This window comes from Plectrocnemia conspersa, unplaced genomic scaffold (genome assembly GCF_051122295.1).
Source record: "Plectrocnemia conspersa isolate PC_06_02 unplaced genomic scaffold, ASM5112229v1 ptg000004l, whole genome shotgun sequence".
In the NCBI taxonomy this organism is placed as follows: Eukaryota; Metazoa; Arthropoda; class Insecta; order Trichoptera; family Polycentropodidae; genus Plectrocnemia; species Plectrocnemia conspersa.
This window is the reverse complement of record NW_028277168.1, coordinates 17,102,981-17,126,485: the sequence shown is the minus strand read 5'-3', so window position 1 is coordinate 17,126,485 and position 23,505 is coordinate 17,102,981. Positions and strand designations below refer to the sequence as shown.

The window sequence follows — 23,505 nt, the reverse complement described above, 5'->3', positions numbered from 1 at the left end:
ATATATATATATATATACATTTACATACTTTATTAATGAGTAATAAAGTATGTAAATGTATTTATTACTACGTATGGAAAAGTTGATCATATAATTTGACTAGCACCTGCCAGATAAATTATATTTTCACTGATAAAAATATATATCTACCTTTAAAAATGTAATTCGATATGATTTCATTGAAATGACATATGTATTTTAAAAAATATCTTCGCGATAGATTTTCTTTGATAGATAACCCGATAATTCCTGGATTAGAATCAGGGACATTATTTCAGCATTTTTCAGAAGGGGCAGGGGACAAAAGTTCGCCAGTCAGTGGTCGTTTTTTTTTAAATATTTTGATTTCATTAAGATTCATAGTATTTCATTAAATTACATTCATTTTTCTGAGAAAATTCAAGGGGGGTTACGTTCCTAGGTGGCCTACCACGCGCTCGTGATACGATCAGTGGCGTAGCTAGGGTATGTTCCGCCCAGGGCGATCCTTAAAATTGCCCCCCCCCCCCCAATCATTTTTTGCAGGGTCATAAAATCAGCATTTCTTAAAATAATAAATTGGTTATTATTAAGCTCTTGTTATTCGTGGATTTATATATGTTTTAGTGCATTCAGGGTTTAGAACCACACTAGACGATCCCATCGCGAATATGCCGCCCCCAAGCAGGTGCCGCCCGGGGTGGCCCGCCCCCTCCGCCCCCCATAGCTACGCCACTGGATACGATTACTTGATTTCAAAAAGCTTGGCCACCTAATGCTTAAAGCTTATGTTGTATTGTAAAATTGTAAAAGTGTTCTGCGCAAAAAATGTCCGAGTTTAGTGTTCTCCGACTTGAAAAAGATTGAGAACCACGGATTTACATCTACAAATGCTTAAAAATGATTATCTTTTTCCAAGTTATGACTTACGAAGGTTACGTAATAATACACAAATTACAAGGTACGACGCCTACAACGTTTCGATTGCATTTACTGAGTTCGAAGTTCTGTAAAAAAGCAATCCTAGAACATTGATTAGAATGGCATAGCAGCAAAGTTATCGAAACGTGATCTAAAACTCAGTCAGCACCCTGGTCGTGGAAATCGTGTGTCGAACAGCCCTCTGACGTCACGGTGCCAGGCACGGACTAGGAAGTGCACAAAAGTTCCGCCGCTAGGGGAATGCTTTCAGCATTTAGCCTGAATTAAAACTAGGTTATTGCACTTTGGCGGACGTATTTTTAGCGCGGAAGGCCGTCGTCAGTACAGTGGCGGAGGCTTTCACGCCATGACGCGTTCCTGACTAAATTTGGTCAGCAGTTTCTGCGGACTAAATTTAGCTTATTTTTAAGTGCTTATTATTTTTTTTGCTAGCAGAAAGTCATGGGTTGATTGGCAAAAAAACCAATGGGTACAGATGTTGCCAAGGTTCAGATGGCGATAAAGGCGACGGCCGAAGATGGAAAATCACAGGATAAAGAAAATGGACACAAGAGAAAGTGCAGACCTCACAGCGCCCATAATTTTTCGACTAGGAAGCTAAGTCCAGGTGTTTTTTTGTGTGTCGATTAGATTTTTACTTTATTTTGAATGCGTGTTTGAGGTATATAACTGTTCAAAGACAAATAGCCCAACGATCGAAGTACTATTAAGTTTATTTTATGAGTGTCTAGAATATTTTTAGTGACGTGCAAAATCTTGATTGCTTACAATAAAAATATAAAATGAATGATTTTTCCATATTTAATAAAATAAATAATATTTGTTATTGTTTAATATAATATGTGTATCTTGAATAACTTTAAAATTGCATAACATTTAAAAAATGCAATATTTTTTGCAAATGTAAGATTTAGTTTAAAATACTGAAATTAATTGCATAAATACATTAAATATAGTTTTATTACACAAAAAGTAAATTAGAAAATTGTTTTGTATACTTGTAATATAAATAGCCATTATAACGATAATTGGCAATTTAAGACCCGAACCGTTGAGTTAGTAGCACTAATAAACATAAAATTAATGGGTTTAAACGATAATTTAGTTATTTTTGCATAATGTTGCCTTAAAAGTGCTATTAAATTATAAAGGCATTTCTTCATCTGAAATAAATATAAAGTGGAAAATTAACTTAAGCTTACAATATCATTTCTTGAAGGATCAATAGATACATACATACAATACATATATATATTTTATATAACTAAGCAAAATTATCGTTTACTACTATATAAATATATGATAAATACATTTCAATACTTTAATGAAATGTATTTATACTTATATGGTATAGGTCTTGAAATGTATTTACGTTTCAAGACCTGTACCCAAATTTTTGTTTTTATTATGTTTGATTTCATAGACATTATAAAGGTATTTCGCCATAATTCTATGATTATAAATAAATCCGCTTTATAAGTCAATATATGTATGTGTTGTATATACGCATGACATTATTATAATCACTATTTTTTATTATAAATTTGAATGTATTCATAATATAGTTATAAGTAGGGCTTTTTTAACTAAAAAATGGTGTCAGAAGTTACTTTTTGTCTAGCTTTTTACTAAAAAAAATATATTCAAATATCATTTAAATGAAATTTAAAGCAGCTTTTTCTATGCCGCGAAGCGCATAAAAAATAAAATAATATTTATCATATTTTTTCTATACTTTAGACATGTCAAATCTAAAGTTAAAAGAACAAATACAAATACAGAACTGAAGACTAAATGTAAAATAAAATTGTAAAACATCATATATTTGAATAAAAGTTTATAGTGATTTACAAAATTTTATTCAATTTTCGTCTGACAACTCTTCTCTATTTCTATTTTTAGATTTTTTATCTGAAAAACCAGAGATCAACGTATTTTGAAGGATCGAAAAGTGGCAAAGGTGGCTGGGTGCGAAACTGTATTATTGAGGGATGATTATTGAACTGATATTCGAGGGATGTTTATGTTGCCTCAGTCGCAGCCTTGGCCCTCGGTTTCCTAAGTTGATCTTCTGTGCTTTGCTCGTCATAAATTGCGCCTCACGCACTACCCTGGACGGCCAGTCCGAGAGTTTACTTCCCCTCAAGGGTTTGGGTTTTAACCTCAAGAGTCCCTCGCTCTATCACACTGTTATCGGCGAACTCCAGCGTGTGGTCGACTACCGCCGTCTGTGATTAGAACAATGCCAAACTATAATGGAAGGAAATTTCTTTGTCAGGATTTTTTCACTCCACTTTTACATCCTAACATCACAGCAGCGCCGTCGCATGCTACCGAAACTATTTTTTTTAAATTAATCTTCTGTCATCCTATAAAAATCAAGATATTGGAGTAAGAACTTAAATATTCCTTAAGCCGTTATGTTTTCAAGTTCAAAAATAAATTATTCGGTGAATTCATTCTAACGCTTTCGATACAGCATCGAACATACACAGTGAGGGTGGTTTTTATGCTTATGGTGGTAGATTCATCAATTATCAATGAAATTATATTCTTCGATTGAACAATTTTTTTAAATACATTTTTTCTCATTTCATCACTTATATGATACACAATATTAACGCATACGTTTGTTGAATGGAGAATATTCAATTATTTTATTATTTTTAAATATGTGTAGACACGTATAAACAAAAAAGTCAGTAAATTAATTTAGTCAAGTTAAAAACCATTTTATATGCAGCTAACTTCATGCGTTACACATGGTTGTTTATTATATTATTGTTTATAGTATTTTTTTTAAATGACCATACTGTACTGTTCATTTTAATAGTACAATGATTTTAAATTCATTTTATTGTTTGAACCACTCTAAATACTCTGAATGTAAATATTCTGTATGATTTTTTAACTTAATTTAGTATTTTAATTTAATAAGATACTTCGTACAATAAGGTTAATATAAATCATTCATATTTTTATATGTATAAAAAATATTTAGTAAACGATTATAACTATCATACCTAAATATAAATATTTTATCCTACAAGCTGACATTATGAAATTATTATTTTTAGAATAAAGTTGTAAGATTTATTTAATATTTTAATTTTATCTAACAATCTTTTTCGAAGAGCACAATGAAGGCCCTAAGCATTACCGTCCGTGGATAAGTAACGACCGATGGAAAGAGTTAAGAAAGATGGCAGAAACAGCTTCAAAGGAGAAAAAAATATTTCTGATCAAAGGTGGCGGCTTTCCGGCGATAAGATATGCTCTTTTAGAAAGAGGTTGGGTCGAAAAAGTCGACTCTTTAAAACCAAGACCAAGCAATCCATATCCGTTCAGCAATGAAATTCCAGCACAAGAATCCTTAGCGAAAAGCTTAAACGATTCAGACCGCCTATTAAAGTTTAAATGTGAAAAGATGATAATGAATAAATTTTTGGAACATCAACCTGTCGACTTTCTATGGACTACAAAGAGAGACAAATATGATTGGATGCTAGTTAAAAAAGATGTCGTAATAAGCAGGTAAGGTTGATATTTAATAAATGTTTATGAACATGGTTTAAACGCCATGATTAGGTTTTCTAGATCAAACTTTACAACAAAGGAAGGATTATGCGCCGGACTCAGTCAAATGTATTGGTATACCGAACCAGGAGTTGCAAGCATTATGTTTCCAAGATGTTACATTCTACACAATCAGGAGCAAATGGATGAATTTATTGACGACTTTCGGTTAACTGCTTGTTTAGGCCTCTTAAAGTGGTTCATTGCTAAATATAGTAAAGGAAATATTGATAGCATTTCATCATCGTCAGGAAAAGTGCCTTACACGTCAATCGACTTTTCTATTAGCAGAGTAAATGAATATTTAATGTTTGTGTGTCATAATGACATAGACGATGCGGAAGATAGGTCTAAACATATTTGGGAGCACGAATGGGACCAATTCTTGACTCATCATTATTTGCTAATACATGAGAATGCTAAATTTACCGAAGATAAATCCGTTTGCTTAAGGTATAAGTTATATTTAATGACTCATGAATCACATTTAGATAACTAGCAGTAGGTATTGCACTTGTCATTAATAATCTATTTCATTTTACATATTTTAACGTACTGTACTGAGTACATTCTCACATTCTCTTTGTAGTGAAAAAATTGATAATAATTGTAATGGCATGGTAAATCTTATCAACACTCTATATTATGTGGGCATATCTTGTCTCCAATTACATTATTAAAAGTTATAAGTCATATTCAACACCATTCTCTCAGACATATAATAAATCTGCTTGTTTTACTTTTTTCATATAAAAAAGTGTTTGTCTCACCAATGGTCTCTTCTTTTGTCGTTGTAGTGTGCAAAATTATTCATTTTCTTCATTAGCATTGTTTCGTCGGGATCTAATTACTCTTTAAAAATCTAAAAAAACTATATATCTTAAAATAATAAAAATAACTTATTACAGTTCGCTTGAAAAACGTGCTGCATCAACTTTAACATCCGTTAGTAAGTATTTGCCTCAAATGGACATAGATGGTGTTATGAATATTTGGATTATAAAGCCAGGAAATAAATGTAGAGGCAGAGGTATACAATTGATGAATAACATCAAAGATATAATTGGAATTGTAAATTTTCCTATGACGGCTAAAACGAGATTCGTTGTACAAAAATATATAGGTAACAATATTTTATGTTTTGCTATGAATAATATTTATTATTAATGAATTTTTATTGCATTAGAAAACCCGTTGATTGTATATAACACCAAGTTTGATATCCGGCAATGGTTTTTAATTACAAGTTCTCAACCACTCACTATATGGATGTATAAGTTAGTATAATATCATTTTACATGTCATATATTATAGATTGAAGGATTCTTATTTAATTTGAGATACTTTTAGAGATAGCTATTTAAGATTTAGTTCACAGCTGTTCAATTTAACAAACTATCATGAGTCTGTACACTTGACCAATAACGCGATTCAGTCAAAGTATAAAAATCACAATCAAAGAGATAAAGCATTACCTGATGAGAACATGTGGGATTGTCATACGTTCAAAACATATTTGAGGTGAAAATATATTTTGTATTATGATAAAAAATATTTAAATTAATGTTTATTTAATAATAATTATAGACAAATTGGAAAATCAGGCGTTTGGGAAGATAGAATATATCCAGGAATGAGAGAATGTTTAATCGGAACGATGCTCGCTTGCCAAGATTCAATGGATCGTCGGCAAAACAGTTTCGAATTGTACGGTGCTGATTTTATGTTAACTGAAGATTTTACTCCATGGTTAATTGAGATTAACTCAAGTCCGGATTTAGCTCCTACGACAAGTGTAACAGCAAGACTTTGTCCACAATGTTTAGAGGACGTCGTTAAAGGTACTTATTTTATGATTGAGTGTTGTATGTAATTATATTAATGCTATTTTATTTTAGTTGTAATTGATAGAAAATCTAATCCAGAAGCTAGCACAGGGATGTTTGAATTAGTGTACAAACAGATCATTCCACGAGCACCGGCTTATCTAGGCTTATCATTATCAGTAAGTGGTAAGAAGATATTCAAGAAGATCAAAGTGGATAAACCAAGAATTGAACGAGAATACACGCCTGTGATACATAAGCCCAAACAAGAAGAGCCTGCAGAAATAAACACACATACTAATACTCCTGTAATGCCAGATTTGATGGCATGGCTTCAACCGTACGGATCTGATCCGAACGAAATTTCAAAAGAATTCGATAAGAAAACTGTCCCGACTGTTCAACATGCACTAACGGTTGTAAAATCAGGACTTTTGATGAAGACTTCGAGTAAAAAACGCAAATCGACGTCTCATATATCGCTACGGAGCAGAAGTGCAAGAAAGGATAAGAATCAAACGGCCAAATCAAAGACGCCAACGTTAGGAACATATTGTTGCAAAAATGACAGTGAATTGAAGGCGGCAAACTGTTATAAAGAATGGAAGAAGAACTGCAAATACCATGATAAAAATATAGTTGAAAAAGTCTATTGGCAAGATCCAAACATTGTGAAATCGGTTGGTAATAAGAGGTGTTATATAGAACCATCCATTTGGGAGAGAGATACTGCTAGTATTTTGAGATCGCGTTCTTCTTGTTTGCAGAACATAGGCAAATTGGAAGGCAAGCAGCAAATGCAAATCACACCGAGGGTTTTCAGTCCTGGGATCATGTCTTACAGTAGAAGAAGTAGGCTGGTACATAAAAATGCTGAGGGTGAATCTTCAAAAGCTTTTTCTAGCTTCAGCTTGAACATTAGACGTCTTATTCAATGCAAAAAAGAAAGTAAAAAAGCTCAAGAAAACAATAATTCTAAGAAATCGACAAATCAACAAAAAACATTGGGATCAACAGATGTAATTGCTAGTTAAAAGTGATGTACATTTTTGAAGAATGATAATCAAAATTATTTTCTATTTATTCAGTTAATTAATTAAATAAATTAACTGATATTATGTATATCCTAGAAAATATTTAATGTACATGTTATCTTATTGACTGCATACATACAGACTGTTGAAGTATGTTTATTAAAAAAATATAAATAATTAAATAGTGCACTAACTGAAACTGTTTTAAAATAATCATTGATCTTACATATTAATATGTTCATGTTGTAAACTAAAATTGTTTAATTTTCTAATAATTAATTACAAGCTATTAATAGTGTTATTTTACAAAACTGTTGGCTTAAATATAAAATGGCAATTAAATAGTTAAATGTTTTAAATCAATTATTTACTTTCATGTCAAGCTTATGACAATTATAAATGTATTTTAATGTTATAAATGTTGTTCATTAATGTATTAAATAATTGTTGATATTGTATCTAAATAAATTATATCTACAGTTATTGCTAGCAATATTTTTTAATTCTTTTCAGGTTATTTTAGGAATAATAGGTAGTTTATATTTCAATAAGTGATTTATAAATCATACTTCTGCAACAAAAAACGATTGGTAAACTCCAAATATATGATATTTTTACAGACTATCCTAAATATACATATTATACAATAGATTTGCCTGCGTCGAAATTTTTAAAAGGGTCATACAACTGAAACACACATAAATTGCAACATTCCAGAGGAAAACCACATTGCAAAATGTACATAATTTCGAATTTCTATCGAAACGCTGTTACACACCCCAAAGACTTTGATGAGACAAACCAAAGAGTCTGGTTCCACCCTGAGTCTGCACTGGGTGAAGGATCGAGGGCTGGAAGGAACGTTGAACTTCCTGCTATTTCTCGATAGTATGTAATCTAGAATGCTGTCATACTTAATCACTTCCATTAAAACTTCAATCAAGACTTGAGAGACCCTTCGCTTTCGACTTGGAATAACGAGAGACATCAGAACTTGCTCTAGGAGAAGCTTCGCTGAATAGACCAAGATGACCGTCTGAGGCAAATTCATTTCAACCGTCCGATCTATTCCAACTTTTTGAAAAATACAACATTAAACAAAAAATTTTAAATTTGTTTAAAAATTTTTCACTCGTTTCACCTTAAGCCACAGTTACTGGTATTGTACAAAATAATATTAGGAAATATTGTTTTTTTTTATTTACAAACTGTATGGATAATTTTTTTTTCAATTTTTGTATCATATATTGAATTTAAATGTCAGATAACAGATAACAACTCACCATGATCATCGTTATATTTGTTTCGTAATTTTTTGCTTTTTCCCGAATTACGTCGTCATTCAAGTAATTGAATGCATTATTTATTTATCTTACTGCATCAAATCTAGTTGTCAAAATACCGATAAAAGTTTGGATTCGTTATTTGAGGTCGTTTTTTTATAAATATATTCTAGCTATGGTTTTTTCCAGAGTTGGGACCCTCAAGGAGAACATGCCCTAGGAATTTGTTCCCTCCCCTTTCCCTCTCGGCAGGCCTGATTGTATGTATCAACAAGGAATAGCTAAAAAAACGTGTAATTAATTTCTTGATTTAAGGCATGATGAATAAGATTTTATTAATTATCCGATTATGTTTTTAAATTCTCTAAATCAAAGATGATTACCACATCGCTAATAACCCTTAGGCCGGTTTCACACGTGCCGGGTGGATTTGCCCGGCACCGGGCCGGCGCTGTGTAGTGGGGATGGTGTTGTATGGGCTAGTACCTATCATTTCAGACGTGCCGGACAAATCTACCCGGCGCCGGCCCGACGCTGACTGCCGGGTTGTCGCCGGCCGCGCTCACTAAACTGTCCGGCGCCGGGTACCGAGTTGAGTGTGGTGGGGGTAAAACTCAAACATGAACCGGGCCGTTGACAGTGATTGTGTTATCTTGTAATAAAATTATTAAATATATTCCTCGTGTTTAGGCAATAGCGGAAGAAATAGACCTCGAAATTTTAATTATATTAATGTAATCTCTTTTAATTATCTTAGTAGAATACATACAAAAATAAAAAAATAACGCGAAATGTGTGGAAGGACTTATGTGTGAAGCCGTTAATCCTAAATTACTGGCACCAGTTGACGGGGTATAGGTCGGGTTGGGAAGAGACCGGCCACGTGTGAAAGCTTTGTAAACGGCGCCGGCCCGGTGCCGGGTGAATCCATCCGGCACGTGTGAAACCGGCCTTAATGTTGGTAGCACTATTAGGTGTCGAATTTTAATCTAACAAAAGTGTGCAATGAAACACAGTTAGTTGTTTAGGCATTGAGCACATCATTTGTGATTGAGTAAATGATCTTGATGGACGGATTTAAAGTCGAGAATTTATTCCCTGAATTAATAACTATATAACAATAATAAATCATTTTACTATTTATGTCGTAATGTCATAAACGAAGCATACAAAAACCTGTATGTGCTGACAGATGAAAAAAATATCTCATTCGACACTTGGGAATAAAATCAGGCAAAGCCTGCTAAGAATTGTTACATATACTTTTTCATACTAAAATTTTTCTATGTGCTCTGCAGCTGATACACATGATTATTTTTAAGCATTTAAAGTATTAGTTTTGATTTAAAACTTGATTATGAAAATATATAGCGAAACACACAGAATGAGCAAATAAAATCAGGATTAAGTGGGCATAAGTGAAATATAATGTTTATTTACTTTATATAATAAATAAACTATAAAAGATGTAGTGATTATATATGTTTGATCAATTAGTTTTCAATTTAAATGCTATTTACTGATTCAATGAAACATATGAATATAAAAATAGTTAATTTTTATTTTATCCAATTATCTAAATTGAAGCAATGGTAAATCTAAAAATTGTAAGTATTCCAGTGAATAAAAATATTTTTGGTGCAAAAAATACAATGGAAATACCTCCAGTAGTAAGGATGAGAAAGTTAGAAATAATTTTAAGTAATTACAGTAGAACGCAAAATACAAAATACAAAGAACTTTGGAAGAAAGCAAAAACTGCAATATTAAACAAAAAAATATTCATTATTCACAGCTCGAATAAGAATTCTCACATTAGACATTTATTGAAAAATAGAGGATGGGTTGAAAAATTGGATTTCAGGAGACTAAACTATCTTTTAAGCGAATTGAACGTTGCCAGCAATGATAGCATATTGGAGGTACTGATACTCGCAAAGGTAGTGAAATCAAATCCCGCAAACTTTGTATGGTTTGATGGAGAGTATAGCAACCTTAAATTAGAACCGTATCAAATGTGTAATAAGATAAGATTTAAAGGCAATTGCTTCACCACAAAGAGCGGATTATGTGAATTAATAAAAGATAAAAAGTGGCATTGTATACCTGGCATTTCTAATGTGAACGCTCCGAGATCTTATAATGCATATAATGTGGAAGAAGTAGAAGAATTCAAATTTGATTATAAATTGACAGCTTGTACAAGTTTGTTAAAGTGGTTTGCTGCTACTTATGATAGAGACGAGGTATTATTTGAACAGAAAGGTAACATTCCATTTTCGATGATACATTTCGCTTTGGAAGGATGTAAAGTATATATGGCTATAAAGAAACACGAAGATATCGATAAGGTCAAAATTGGGAAGCCGATATATAACTGGAATGAATTTTTGTTAAATTGCCATAAGCTGATACAAAAAAAAGATTATTTGAATTTTGATATAAATGATGGGATTGAAATTTATGTAATGTATGCCAAAAATGTACTCGAGCGCATTGGAAAGTATAATCCGCAACTCAGTTGGGAAGGGATATTCAACGTTTGGATTATAAAACCAGCGAATTTGTGTCGTGGTAGAGGAATTCTTATGGAATCTGATTTAAATACCATATTGAAAGTCAGTACACAAAATTGTAAACTGAAATACATCATACAAAAATATATGGGTAAGTTAAAGTGAATTAGAAAGAAAAGCGGCTAGCATAATTTCCAATCATTTATTTGTAACACAATGAAAATTAATATACATTTACTTCTAGACTGCAACCAAAGATTTTTCTGGCATGTGTAGTTTTTTTGTTATAGTCGATTTTATCATGGATTAAAACTGTTAGTTTTACTATGATGAAATATTAAATTATGTCAACTATTATATTAACATTGTGCTTATATTTTTATCATTAGACTTGACCATAAACAATTGTAGATACTTATCGGTAAGGTTCCATAATACAATTACCTGGAATATACAGACTCACGGTGGATGATCAGGTAAAATGCCAATCAATATATTAGGTAATAATATAGGTTTGTGCAGTTTTTAGTGGCGTCACTTATTCATCCAGGTTTTATTGTAGAATTATAATTTATACTGATACACAAATAAAATTCAGGTGTCCAAGAAGAGTCCAGGTTGATCCAAAAGGAGCTGTAGCAGGCAGTAGAATTGTAGACTAGTAAGGTCATCACAGGGCGTAAAAGTGGCGAGCCTCTTTGACTTTTGGTAGTGTTGTTCTGAATCAGGGTCATGCTCTCTTTTATACGTTTCCTTGAATGAGGGCTTATTTAGACCAATGGCCATACTGTTTAACCCCATCCATATACAACTACTCTAATGAAGCAAAAGTATGTGTTCGTGTGGCTCTTTATAGGCGAAACCTTTGTGGTCACTTATCGAATGTCGACAAAAGATACAAGTAAAATGTTATGGTGTGCGAGGCTATGAGTTTTATTCGACGTGTCTTGAAAATCAGCATTAAATTCTATAAGTCTAGTGCGGTTTAGTAATTTTGGTTACGGTAATTAGCACTAATGGTTGTCAAAAGTCTGCCGACTTTCAAATTCTTGAATGTTTCGTTTTGCAAAATACTGTGCAACTATTTAGGATCTTCTATATAGTTTTATTTATTAAAAATCTAGTAATGGCAGAAGTTTTAAAATAAGGTTTTATTCGTTAAATTAATAGCGGCAAAAAAGTGATAACTTATTATTGTATAATATATCACAAATATTTTTATGAAAGGAATGCATAACATAACCTCGAATATTTTTTGGTAAAATAATATTTAATGTAAATATAGACAAGCATATCGAAAGTTAGTTTTGTTAAAAAATAATACTTATAAAAATAATTTTAGGAACTATGTTCATATTTGTAATAAGGAAATATACATTTTAATGTCATAATTGGTAATAAAAGTATAAATGGATAAATTTTGTAAAAGTAATGATTTCATTATTGAATGAACGATAATGAATCTTTGAAATTAGTAAAAACAAATCAACTATAACATAAAAACTATGCTAAGAAAAGTTTTGTTTCTAAATGTTGTAGAAAATTATGCCTGACTTTTTCTTAATATACTTCATCATTTATAATATATGTATTATTTTTTTTAGAAAGACCTTTACTGATCTATGAAACTAAATTTGACATACGTCAATATTACCTCATTTCAAACACCAACCCGCTCACAATCTGGATGTATAAAAATTGTTATTTGCGATTCGTGTCAAGAAAATATTCCCTTGATAATTTTCATGAATCCATTCACCTGACAAACAATGCGGTGCAATGTAAATACAAAATGTACGACGACGAACATAATGATATCCCGAGTTATAAAATGTGGGATTTGTGTAAGTTCAAAAATTATTTGAGCAGCATCGATCGCGGTGATGTTTGGACCGAGTTAATTTATCCTGAAATGAAGCAGAATGTGGTGTGCGTCATGTTGTGCTCGCCGCCAGGTTTGACGGATAGTACAAAATGTTTTGACTTGTACGGATGCGATTTTGTGTTGGATGAAAATTTTAAGCCTTGGTTGATTGAGATAAATGCGTGTCCTGATTTATCGGCCAGTACACCGGTTACGAGCGTGATATGTAAAGCTGCATTAGAAGACATGATAAAAGGTATAGTAATATTAGTATCATCATTTGTTTAACTGTAACGACTTTTATTTTATTTATAAATGCTATTCCAATTTCTTGGTATTGCGGCAGTATGAAAAATCATTTCAGGTAAAGCTTGATAATAGCACAATACTATTGTCAATATGTATCACCTTGCGGGCGAGTGACGTCAGGCCGAAAAATAATATTTTCACTGTTCAGAGAAGGAATCAAGCATTGTATTTTTATGTGACATTCAGAATCAACATCTAACTGAATTGAATTGCCTTTAAATTGGTTCTGAGTGTGCATATTTCATTCTTACGTTCGAGATGAGCGTTGAGCATTAGACGAGTCCTTAAATTGTGTCCCCAGTGGAGTGCTCCGTTCAATTATATCAATGGCTTGAACTGCGTCTCCATTGGCAACTCAGAATCAGGCTTTCTCGACTCTGTTTCATTCTCAATTATTTTCTTTCAGTTGTCATCGATTACAGATCTGATCCGAAAGCTTCAACTGGGGACTTTGAATGCATATACAGAGAAAGGCAAACACAGTATTTCAATCAATTTGAAAAATCAAGTTTGAAGGTTCAAGGAAGGAAGATACCAAAGAATATATTGCATTTAATTTAATTGATATAAAAAGTTATAGTTTGCAAATAAAAAAAAAAAAAACATTATTCTCGTTTACCTATTTATTAACAAAACCGTTGATACAAATTGTACGAATGCTTTCTTATGTATTAATTAACCGCAAGAAAGCAAAACAATTGTATATCAACAAATTCATATGATTTTGCAATTAATGCACAGCTGTAAAAACGTTTACTATGTATATCAATAGTAGTAAATAGTCAAAATTCACCAATCGGATGTAAAATTCGCCGTAAATATTTATATAATAACTTAATTAAATGAATAATAATAATGTAACGTCCGATTCAAATTATTCACATGTATGATAGTAAAGCCGCAAATTACATCTATCGTGTCACTTCACGAAACACATTTTTATTCACAATTAAAAAAATTAAAATTTCTATATATTATAAAAACATAATGCAAACTCAAGAAACGGGTTTCAACTGAAATGACAACTTAGGTCTGGAATTATTTTTACCAAGTATTTTTTTTTGTTCCTCCTTTATCCGCTTCTCTTGTTCTTTCTTGAGCTTTTGCCTCTCCTCATCCATTTTACGTTGCTCTTCGATCATGGCCAAACGATCTTCCGCCTGAAAAATAAATATATTTTCTTAGTATCCATTGTATTATGTTATACGAGGTGTGACAATTTAATTTCTGGGTCAGTTTATCTAACGTAATCTTTAACATCTTCAAGGCTTTGAAATACATTAATAAAACTGTGGCAGCATTAATCTGGAAATTAAATTGCCACACCATAGTATATATATATATATATATAATTACCAGTTTTCTCTGGGCTTCTTCGATTTTACGATTGTTTTCTGCCATGATCGCTTCCAGAGCTTGTCTTTTGCGGGCTTCTTCCTCCTGTACAATAAGATCGTTCGTTTAATTTTTATACGGATTCAGCGTCCATAATATAAACACTACATTCAAACACACTTTCGTCATATAAATAAAAATAAAATATCATACTCAAAATGCATCCAATCACATCAAACATGTTTCAACAGTGTATAAAATAATATATATATATATACATATATACGGGAATCGTTTGACAAAAATATTGTGTGATAACATATGGAAGTAAATTAATCAAAATAAAATCCAAACCTGATATTTTCATTGGAACATTCTGAAAAGTCGAATCATTTGCAACTAAATGATGCCAATTGCCTATGTCTCTCTCCGTTCCTATGTTGATTATGTTAACTTTACTTCATTCATTCTACAAAACATTCATATTGGGATTTTTAGATTCTAAGCAAAAACATCAATAATACATGAAATTTTCGTTCATTCCTAAAAACGATGACTTTTGAAGTATTCCATTAAGACATTAAGAAAACAGAGATGAGTGGTTAGATGCAAATCATTGACTTTACGATTTGGTGGATCAAATCGGACAAATTTGTAACTGTTTTTGACGGTGAAAACGACGATGGTCGTCACGAATAGCAGGTTTGAGATTGATAATGCAAATAGTGTTATTTGCAATATTTTTTTTAAACAGTCCAAGAAAAATATCTCCAAAAGTCAGAGAGCGACTCACCACTCGAGCAAGTCCCTGTGTAGTAGGTCTTACGAAAAAGTCGCGCTGAAAACACTGTCATCACACAACTGCAGACCACTGAGATGAAAAAATGATTAAAGTAGTAAGATATCAAATAATACCTTGAGTGAGTAGGCCACTACCGTCAAAAGCAGCCGTCAGCCGTTAACGACACCTTGGTGATGTTCGGTTCGCGTACTGTTCTGTCTTGATACCTAATTTATCGATTGAACGATCGGTCTGTGCTACCGGTCATTACTTACGATCGCTCGACTCTAGCCCTTCACGGTTAAGATTCGTATGTGGTTTAGTTTTTTTTTTGTGATAAATGCGAGCGAATCGATTCAAAACATAAAAACAGCATGACATTAATATTTTTGTTGATGTTTCCTTTAAGTTATTATTATTTAAAAAAATTTAATAAAAAAAAATGAGTCAAGCGTGTTGTTAGATTGAAAGTTTCCAAAAAAGTTTTTTTTTAAAACAATAAAAATAGTATTAGTTTTATTTCAGTATTATGTGAATGAATCAATGTATCCCTGGAAAGAATCTGTGTGTTCTGGTGTAATTTTTAAATGATTTCCGTAAAAACCGATCGCGATCTGTTCACCTCCCAATGAGGGGCCCGACTGCTGTTAAATTCGTTACGTCAACTGAATTAAAATCTCAAAAACGACATGTAACAGCAGTCCCTGGTCTGGTATACAATATGCAGCCACATGGTCAGAATGTCGTCGCATATTGCAAACGTCGTCCAAAAACAAGGAAGTATTATTACCTCACGACATTTTTCCTCAAGGCGTTGCTTTTCTTTCTGCCGCTCAATCTCCGCCATCATCTCTTTCTCCATTAGTCTTTTGGCTTCTTCCACTCTCTTGGCCACTTCGGTCTCTATTTCGTCTTTGCGCTTTTCCAACTCTTCGTCGACTCGCTTTTTAACCAGGAGTTCGATCCGCTTGGCAGCTTCTTCCTCTACTACCTGTCCGAATAAAAAGTGACGTATGAGAAACAGTAGCAGACTATATCTATAAGATCCATTGTTGGTACTACATCTCAGACTTCATTTTTTCTAATCTTCAATTGGAGCATTATTGTTAATCAATTTTTCTTAAATTTATTTTTATACTATTATAAATATAGTTTCAATTTTATATACATATATATAATTATTTATCCATATATTATATGACTTTTAAATTAACGTGTGTTTGTGTTATTAAATTAAATATTGCATAGTTATTCATTAGGACCTTGCTCAAAACCCCAAGGAAATTGTTAAAGTAGTAAGATATCAAATTTTGCATATTCTTGAAGTAAATGTATTTTTTAAATGTCCGCGTCTTATATATTTAGTGTTAACCACTTCATCCTCGGGTTTATTTTAAAAAAATGGTCAAAAATAATCACCTTTTTTTATTGCGATTTATTATGTGATGTGTTATGAGAATGATGAAAAAAATCAGTTTAAAATTATTTATTCATAATTATTATTATTATTACACTTTTAAAATTTTTTTTTTTTAAATTAATAAAAATTTTAAGTTTCCTCCTTTGCTGTTTCTTTATATCCAAACTCTAAACATTACATAGAAATACATATGTATGTGTGTATGTTACGTAATATTTGTTGTCAAATAAAAAAAAAATACCTTATAATACAGTATGGTGATTTTTGAAACAATGTGTAACGCATAAAGCAACCATGCATTCTGGACAATGGAATTGCGCGTCTCTTTTAATTTTTTCCCCATTCGCGTCAAACAAACTAAGTTTTGGTTCTGATTTTTGTGGATTTTACACGAATATATTTTACCATCTGGTTATAATACGCAGTTCTGAATGAATAGATCTTCTGAGAAAATATTTGAAACTTATGGTTTCTGTTTTGTTACCTAATTTATGATGAGATCCAGAAATAAAGTAAATATATTCGAATTGTCTGATAATTTCCGCATTCCATGGAAGTGGGTGAAATGAAAGCAATCTAAATGAAAGCAACCTGATCGTGTAAAATAAATACTAGCATCATAAAGTGTCAGTTTTTTTATTTGATTTATGAGGGGTAAATGTCTTCAATATAAATGCACATGCGAGAGAATGCATAAATAGAAACGTGTAAAAAAATACTAGCATCGTAAAGCAGGGGTAGCCAACCCAAATGATCTTGCTACCACTTTGGAAATGCATCATAACGGAAATGCGAGCCACATATAAAATTATATATCCCCATATTAGATTTTGATACACTATAGACATTTTTTGGAGTGAAAAATTAAAACGTAATGAGTTATTATTATTGTGTTTAGTATTATTCTTACATGTAAACATAGATAATATAATATTAATAATACTAAACGTTAATTGTAAAAAAATATATAATACTAAAAATGAAATATAAAAAATATATAAATAAAAATGTTCAAAGCAAGCCGCGGGTTGGCCACCCCTGTCGTAAAGTGTCATTTTTTAAATTTAATTTATGAGGATCAAATGTCTTCGATACAAACGCACATATGAGAGAATGCGTAGTAACGCAAGGTATTATGCAGAACGATTTTTTTTTAATATAGAGTTCACACGCGCCCGTGCGTGTATGCGTCTAACGCCAAAAACATTTTGAACGCGCCCGTGCGTGTAAAAGGGTGAAGTGGTTAATAAATTCATTTATGACTTACTTTTACTTTTATATTGACCATGCATAAAAGATTTTGCTACACAAAAAATAACTAGATTTATACGTAAAATCACACAGTGATTACAGTTGTATCATTAGATATGTTTTTTTTATCAGTTATTTGATAATATTATTATTTGTAAGGAAAAAATATATTGTATTATATTGCGAACGTTTGAGAAGTCGCGCGTACTTTACATCATCGGGTCTAAGTAGGAAATGCATTTGTGTGCGTGCATAAACAATGATAAAAAGGCATAGCATGGTCTTGTTCTATGCTCCATTCAAAATATTTCGGTCTCTCGGCAGTTAAACAAATTTAATTGTATAATATATTATGTATTCATTGATCGTTTAAAGGATTTTGGACAGCATGTCGTAAACAATTAATGTGTTAATTTTCGATATATTCAGTCAATAATATGCAATAAAATTATATTCGCTCTTTTAGCTTCACTTAATTCGCGTTTTTTGACATTTTTAGACAGCACCAGACTATGCACTTGTAAAGAGTTACACCCCATTATTATGGCCAAAGCTGTGTGTATTATATAGGATTGATAAATAATGGTTATATGTATACATATATATTATTGTAATTTTAATCAGCACAAATTTAGAGTTCAAATGCAGGTTCGTGTTGTGACAAAACTTATATTTATCAGTAAGAAAATGTAAAGAAATCGATTGGATCTTGAAGACAGTATTCAAATTGCGATGACATCAAAATGACCCAATTAAGATGTCAATATATCAAAAATGAAACGACATTATTTCTCCAAAACCTGAAGTAAAAAAGTTTTCTCAAATTTATGTTTCATAATGACGATATTAATTGATTTTATTGCATTTATTTTTTATTTATAATTATATTCTCTGTATAAATAGATTTATTAAACCTTTCGAATTCAAATAATATATGATTTTCTACCTTTCAAATAAATATATTTTGGGATAATGGGTAAAAAAGTTAGCCGATGAACCCTGGTCTAAAAGAACGCTGCATTCCTAGTACCCCTTCTAACGTACGGAGTGGATATGAGGTTTACACAGTTAGTTGCACGCACAGGCAGTTGCCCAGTGCGCCAATTATTCTGTACTGTGTTTTACCTCCCGCCAACATCTCTAAACAAATAAAAATTTCACGGATGACCATTTTTTTTATAGCTCTCGCAGTATCCCTAAAAATAAGGTGACACATCCTCATCAATAATTTTTTACTTCTTTATCCTCCTTGAACAAAAATGTCCAAGGTGACCATTCTTTAGCTCTCGCAGGATCCTAGAATGAATAAAAATATCCGAAACGACCTTTGTTTCTTCGATCATGGATTTACACCGTGTCTCTTGTTTGAGCAATCGCTTCCAGGACATGCGCTTAAGAACGGGTATCAACGATTTCTAGAAAGACCTACCGACTTAACCGAAAATCTACTACAACCTGTATGCTTCACTAACATGTATGGTTTTTTGTTATAGTTGATTTTTTAAAGATGATCCAGATTATTTATATAATACTCAATTTAAAATTAAAAATACTGATTTAACCATTTGGTTGTCGATAGTTTTGGGAGTACTATGTAAATATTTATGTATTACATAATAAATTTAAAACAGATATATCGAATTACAGTAACCAAAGAAGTAGAACATTTCATTTTTAGCACCTTATATATAATTAAATGCTTTAATTGTTTTTAGTCACCCCGAACACCAGCATAGACAAGGTTAGATAATTGTAATATACAATATAGCTACTTGGTATGTGATTAAAATTATTACTTACGACTACGATACAACCACTACTTACATAGGCAGTCTAGAAATAAAATAGTATAAAGTGTAAGAATTATGACGGAAAAATCCATTAGTCATATTGTCACTTGATTTTTGAGCTGTTAAGTAGTATTAGAAATACATTTATACATAAACATCAAACCCTAAATCAGATTCATTCATACACACACACACACACACACACACACACATACCTCACGTCAATATTATTAACCATTTGAGTGCCAATGAGCGCGATCGCGCTCGCGTTGAGAGAATGCATGTTTCGACATGTTACGTCAGTATTTATTGACAGTTCCTGGGCGCCGCTCGTTTTTTAGGTTAAAAATATATTTAGCTACTGGTATATATTGCTTTAAACTTTAATTTTAATCTACAAGGGTGGAAATAAACAATTAAAATATACGTTTTTCATAGCCCATGAAAGATAACAATATGAGTTTTGAAAAATTTGAAAGTGAAGACGATTCACTGTACGATTTTGCGAGAAGTGATGATAGTATTCTGGAATATGAAACTGATGATAGTTCCATTGTTACTATTTGAAACAAACCCAGTTTTTAATCTCATCGAAAGTTCAGAAAGCGAAGAAATTGACACAAATACAACTTTCGGGTTCAATGAGGTTCAGGAGAATTTCGATACATTTCATCAGCCAACCTCTTTATTCCTTGAATCGCCCGGTAAAAAACACGCGCCATCGGCTGATGCACATACAATAGATTATTTAATCTCTTTTTTACAACCAGTTTATGGACATTGATGGATACGGAGACAAATCGATATGAGAATCAATTTTTATTATCTCACCCAAATTTGACACATAGTGCAAGAGCTAAGAAATGGAAACCGGTTAAAATAATCGAAATGAAAGCTTTTGTGGCTGTACTATTAGAAATGGGCATTACTCGAAGACCTACTATGTACTCATATTGGATAAAAAAACTCTAGGTATATTCCTTGGTTTGGAAAAATGTTATCTAGAAATCGATTCCAACTATTATTGAAATTTTTCCACTTGGTCGATAATACTAAACTATTTCCTCCTGGACATAAAAAATATGATGCCTGTGCAAGATTTACACCTTTAGTAGAACACGCTAACAGACTTTTCCGCTTCCACTTCATTCCTCATCAGCAACTTAAGGAATGGTTAGAAATAAAAAATCAACCACATATTTCAACTACGAATGTTACCTCAAGAGATTTAAGAGGGTTGGAAAATTTGAGAAAATGTACTGTGTGCAGTTCCCAAAATGGAGGACCTATAAAAAGATCAAACCTAATTTGTGTCTGATATAAGAAAGGTGTACACGAAATATGTGTAGGACAGCATAAATGCGAAGAATAGGTAAAATAAACTTTATACTATGACGAAAATATTATATTATTTACAAAAAATGTTTGCAGATACAGCCTTCTATGAATGTCTAAGAAGTAATAAGAAAAATTGTAATATATAAAGGAAAGATGTAAAGTTTATAGTTCAACTTTGTTATTTTATTATTGAAATCCATATATTATTTTTTAAAAAAGTATTTGATTTTTTTTACATCCCTCTTTTTAATTAAGAAATTGTTGGCAATTATGACATAATATGAAAAAATGAGTGGCACTCAAATGGTTAAGAACAAAATATAAACAGTGTATCATACGATGGATCAATATTTACTTTTTGTTCCGCTTCTCTTAACCGACGCTGTCTCTCCATGTCGGCCAGTCTGTCAACCTCGTCCATGTGCGTGCGTGGAGTGCGAGGGGGGCGCGTGCGTTGCCTTCTAGAACGAGGCCTCGCATCGCCGGAGGCTGCACTGCTCGCGCTCGACGAGGCCGAGTGTGACCGCTTTCTGAAACAAAATATAATATATTAAAAAAAAGCTACAGTGGATTGCCGTCAGCGAATTTAACACGTTAATTTGTTAGTATACACCTGGTAGTGAGTTATTTTTACGTATTTTTGTTGTTATTTTATATTGCATTTATAGTAAAATATTGAAAAAAAATCAGCAATTCGCAACATTTTAATGCTTTGATTTTTTTACTATTTTTTTTGTATAAGTATGTTTTAATAATTTATTTCATACTTTTCTATTATTCAATATCATTAATTTATTTACATATTTTTTATATATTATTCAGCTTTTGTGGATGTTTTTTAAAGCAATTGAGTATTATTTTCTATAAAAATCATTTACATTAATGCATATAAAAAATATATTATATGAATGTTTTTTATTTATTATTTCTTCAGTTATACCTCAAAACAGTTAAAGATCGATCACTGTACACGTACGGAGATTCTGTCCAAATGGATAGGGACTACCTGACCCGTCAGTTAAGCGTTAAAAACCGGGTGTGATTGTAGTGTCTTATCGAGGAAGTCAAAGTTTTTGTAGAAAAATTATATCTCATCTTTGAGACATGAGGAACATCCGGCACAAAAAATATAATCGTACTAAGCAAACGGCTAATAAAAACTCTACAATTTAAACTTCTATTACGAAACTAACGTTAAACTAGTTACGAAAGTTTAGCTCTAAGGTACTGATCCAAAAACATTTCGTATTTGCATCGAAGTTGTAAAATTGAAAAATAAGTTTAGTTTTTGAATTTTACACCAGGTAACCCTAGCCGAAAGCAGCAATCTACTTTATCTCTTATGAAAAGAGCACGATCATAAAACAAACGAAGCATATAAGAAAGCCTATGATAGCGAATTAACCTCGATTTGGAAGATCGGTCTCGGTCTCTTTCGCGCTGCTGCTCCCTGTCCCTTTCCCGGTCGTGTTTGTGCGACCGCTTCGAGGTTTTGTGCGAGTGCCTGGCCGGCGTGCGAGAGTGAGAGCGCGAGCGCGTGCGACTCCTGGACCTGGACCGCGAGCGCCCCATCTCTGCGGCAACGACGACGCCGATATCGTCTCTGCGCAAGCGCAGGCTGCCAACACGCCGACGCCTAAATGTCAACGTTTAACGTCCCTCTCCGGTCAGATTGGCAGCACTGCGTTCCCAGAAACTTATCTTTATAATAAATTATTCTTACGATAGCCTAAATATATTTGTTCAAACGTGTGAACTAATCGATAACGTTATCAAACGCCCTCCTAAATAATATGTAAGCGTTATTGCAAGAAATGGCATACCTGTGCTCGAAATCATCTCAACATATCGGTAGGTGCTAAAAGCAGGGTTGACAACCGTCTCGGATTGACCGGGATTGTTTCAGGAAAAGTTGGCACAACCTAAAAGACACGTTCACAAAAATATATAAGTACTTTGGCGACGGAACGGTGAAGGGTGGCAATTAGACACAGATTGAGTAGCTGCAGTAGTGTTTTATTGAAGTATGTATATAAAAAGTTACGTGGTGTTTATACAATAACGAGCCCGCGAACGCGCCGAGGGCTGCCAGTTGAGAGAAATCCGTTACGCCAGTGTTACCAAAGTGCCGCCAAGTTTTGGCCATACCAAAAATCTATATATAAATACCTATATATTGGTCCCACAGTACGATACAACTTTAACATTCGCACAGTGCAACAAACCGAACGAGGCATACGCGAATGAACGAGGCATACATC

The 23,505-nt window shown here is 32.4% G+C and overlaps 3 protein-coding genes across 6 annotated transcripts; 2 read left to right on the top strand and 1 right to left on the bottom strand.

Annotated features, from left to right (window-relative positions):
* Positions 1-1,241: 1,241 nt before the first annotated feature.
* LOC148236067 (tubulin glycylase 3A-like) lies at positions 1,242-7,838 on the top strand. The gene is made up of 9 exons (XM_088184222.1): positions 1,242-1,291; positions 1,357-1,528; positions 4,056-4,455; positions 5,406-5,620; positions 5,684-5,774; positions 5,848-6,018; positions 6,085-6,338; positions 6,396-7,003; positions 7,091-7,838. The coding sequence occupies exons 2-9, from the start codon at positions 1,387-1,389 to the stop codon at positions 7,355-7,357; spliced, it is 2,148 nt and encodes a 715-aa protein (XP_088040348.1). The 5' UTR covers positions 1,242-1,291; positions 1,357-1,386; the 3' UTR covers positions 7,358-7,838.
* Positions 7,839-9,287: 1,449 nt separating this feature from the next.
* LOC148236066 (tubulin glycylase 3A-like) lies at positions 9,288-13,932 on the top strand. The gene is made up of 3 exons (XM_088184227.1): positions 9,288-11,307; positions 12,761-13,276; positions 13,736-13,932. Exons 1-3 carry the CDS (start codon positions 10,230-10,232, stop codon positions 13,888-13,890), a joined length of 1,749 nt encoding a protein of 582 aa, XP_088040353.1. The 5' UTR covers positions 9,288-10,229; the 3' UTR covers positions 13,891-13,932.
* A 5-nt stretch (positions 13,933-13,937) lies between these two features.
* Arglu1 (Arginine and glutamate rich 1) lies at positions 13,938-22,872 on the bottom strand. Of its 4 annotated transcripts, XR_015809289.1 has the most exons (6): positions 22,650-22,872; positions 21,600-21,774; positions 16,236-16,436; positions 15,458-15,535; positions 14,686-14,769; positions 13,938-14,489 (listed from the first exon to the last, which is right to left on the bottom strand). XR_015809289.1 is itself a non-coding variant. In XM_088184232.1 (5 exons), exons 1-5 carry the CDS (start codon positions 22,814-22,816, stop codon positions 14,325-14,327), a joined length of 792 nt encoding a protein of 263 aa, XP_088040358.1. In that variant the 5' UTR covers positions 22,817-22,872; the 3' UTR covers positions 13,938-14,324. The 4 variants fall into 4 exon arrangements, 2 of the variants coding, with proteins under 2 accessions (XP_088040358.1, XP_088040359.1); XR_015809288.1 differs by lacking the exon at positions 15,458-15,535 and having other exon boundaries at positions 15,580-16,436; XM_088184232.1 differs by lacking the exon at positions 15,458-15,535.
* Between the last annotated feature and the right edge of the window lie 633 nt (positions 22,873-23,505).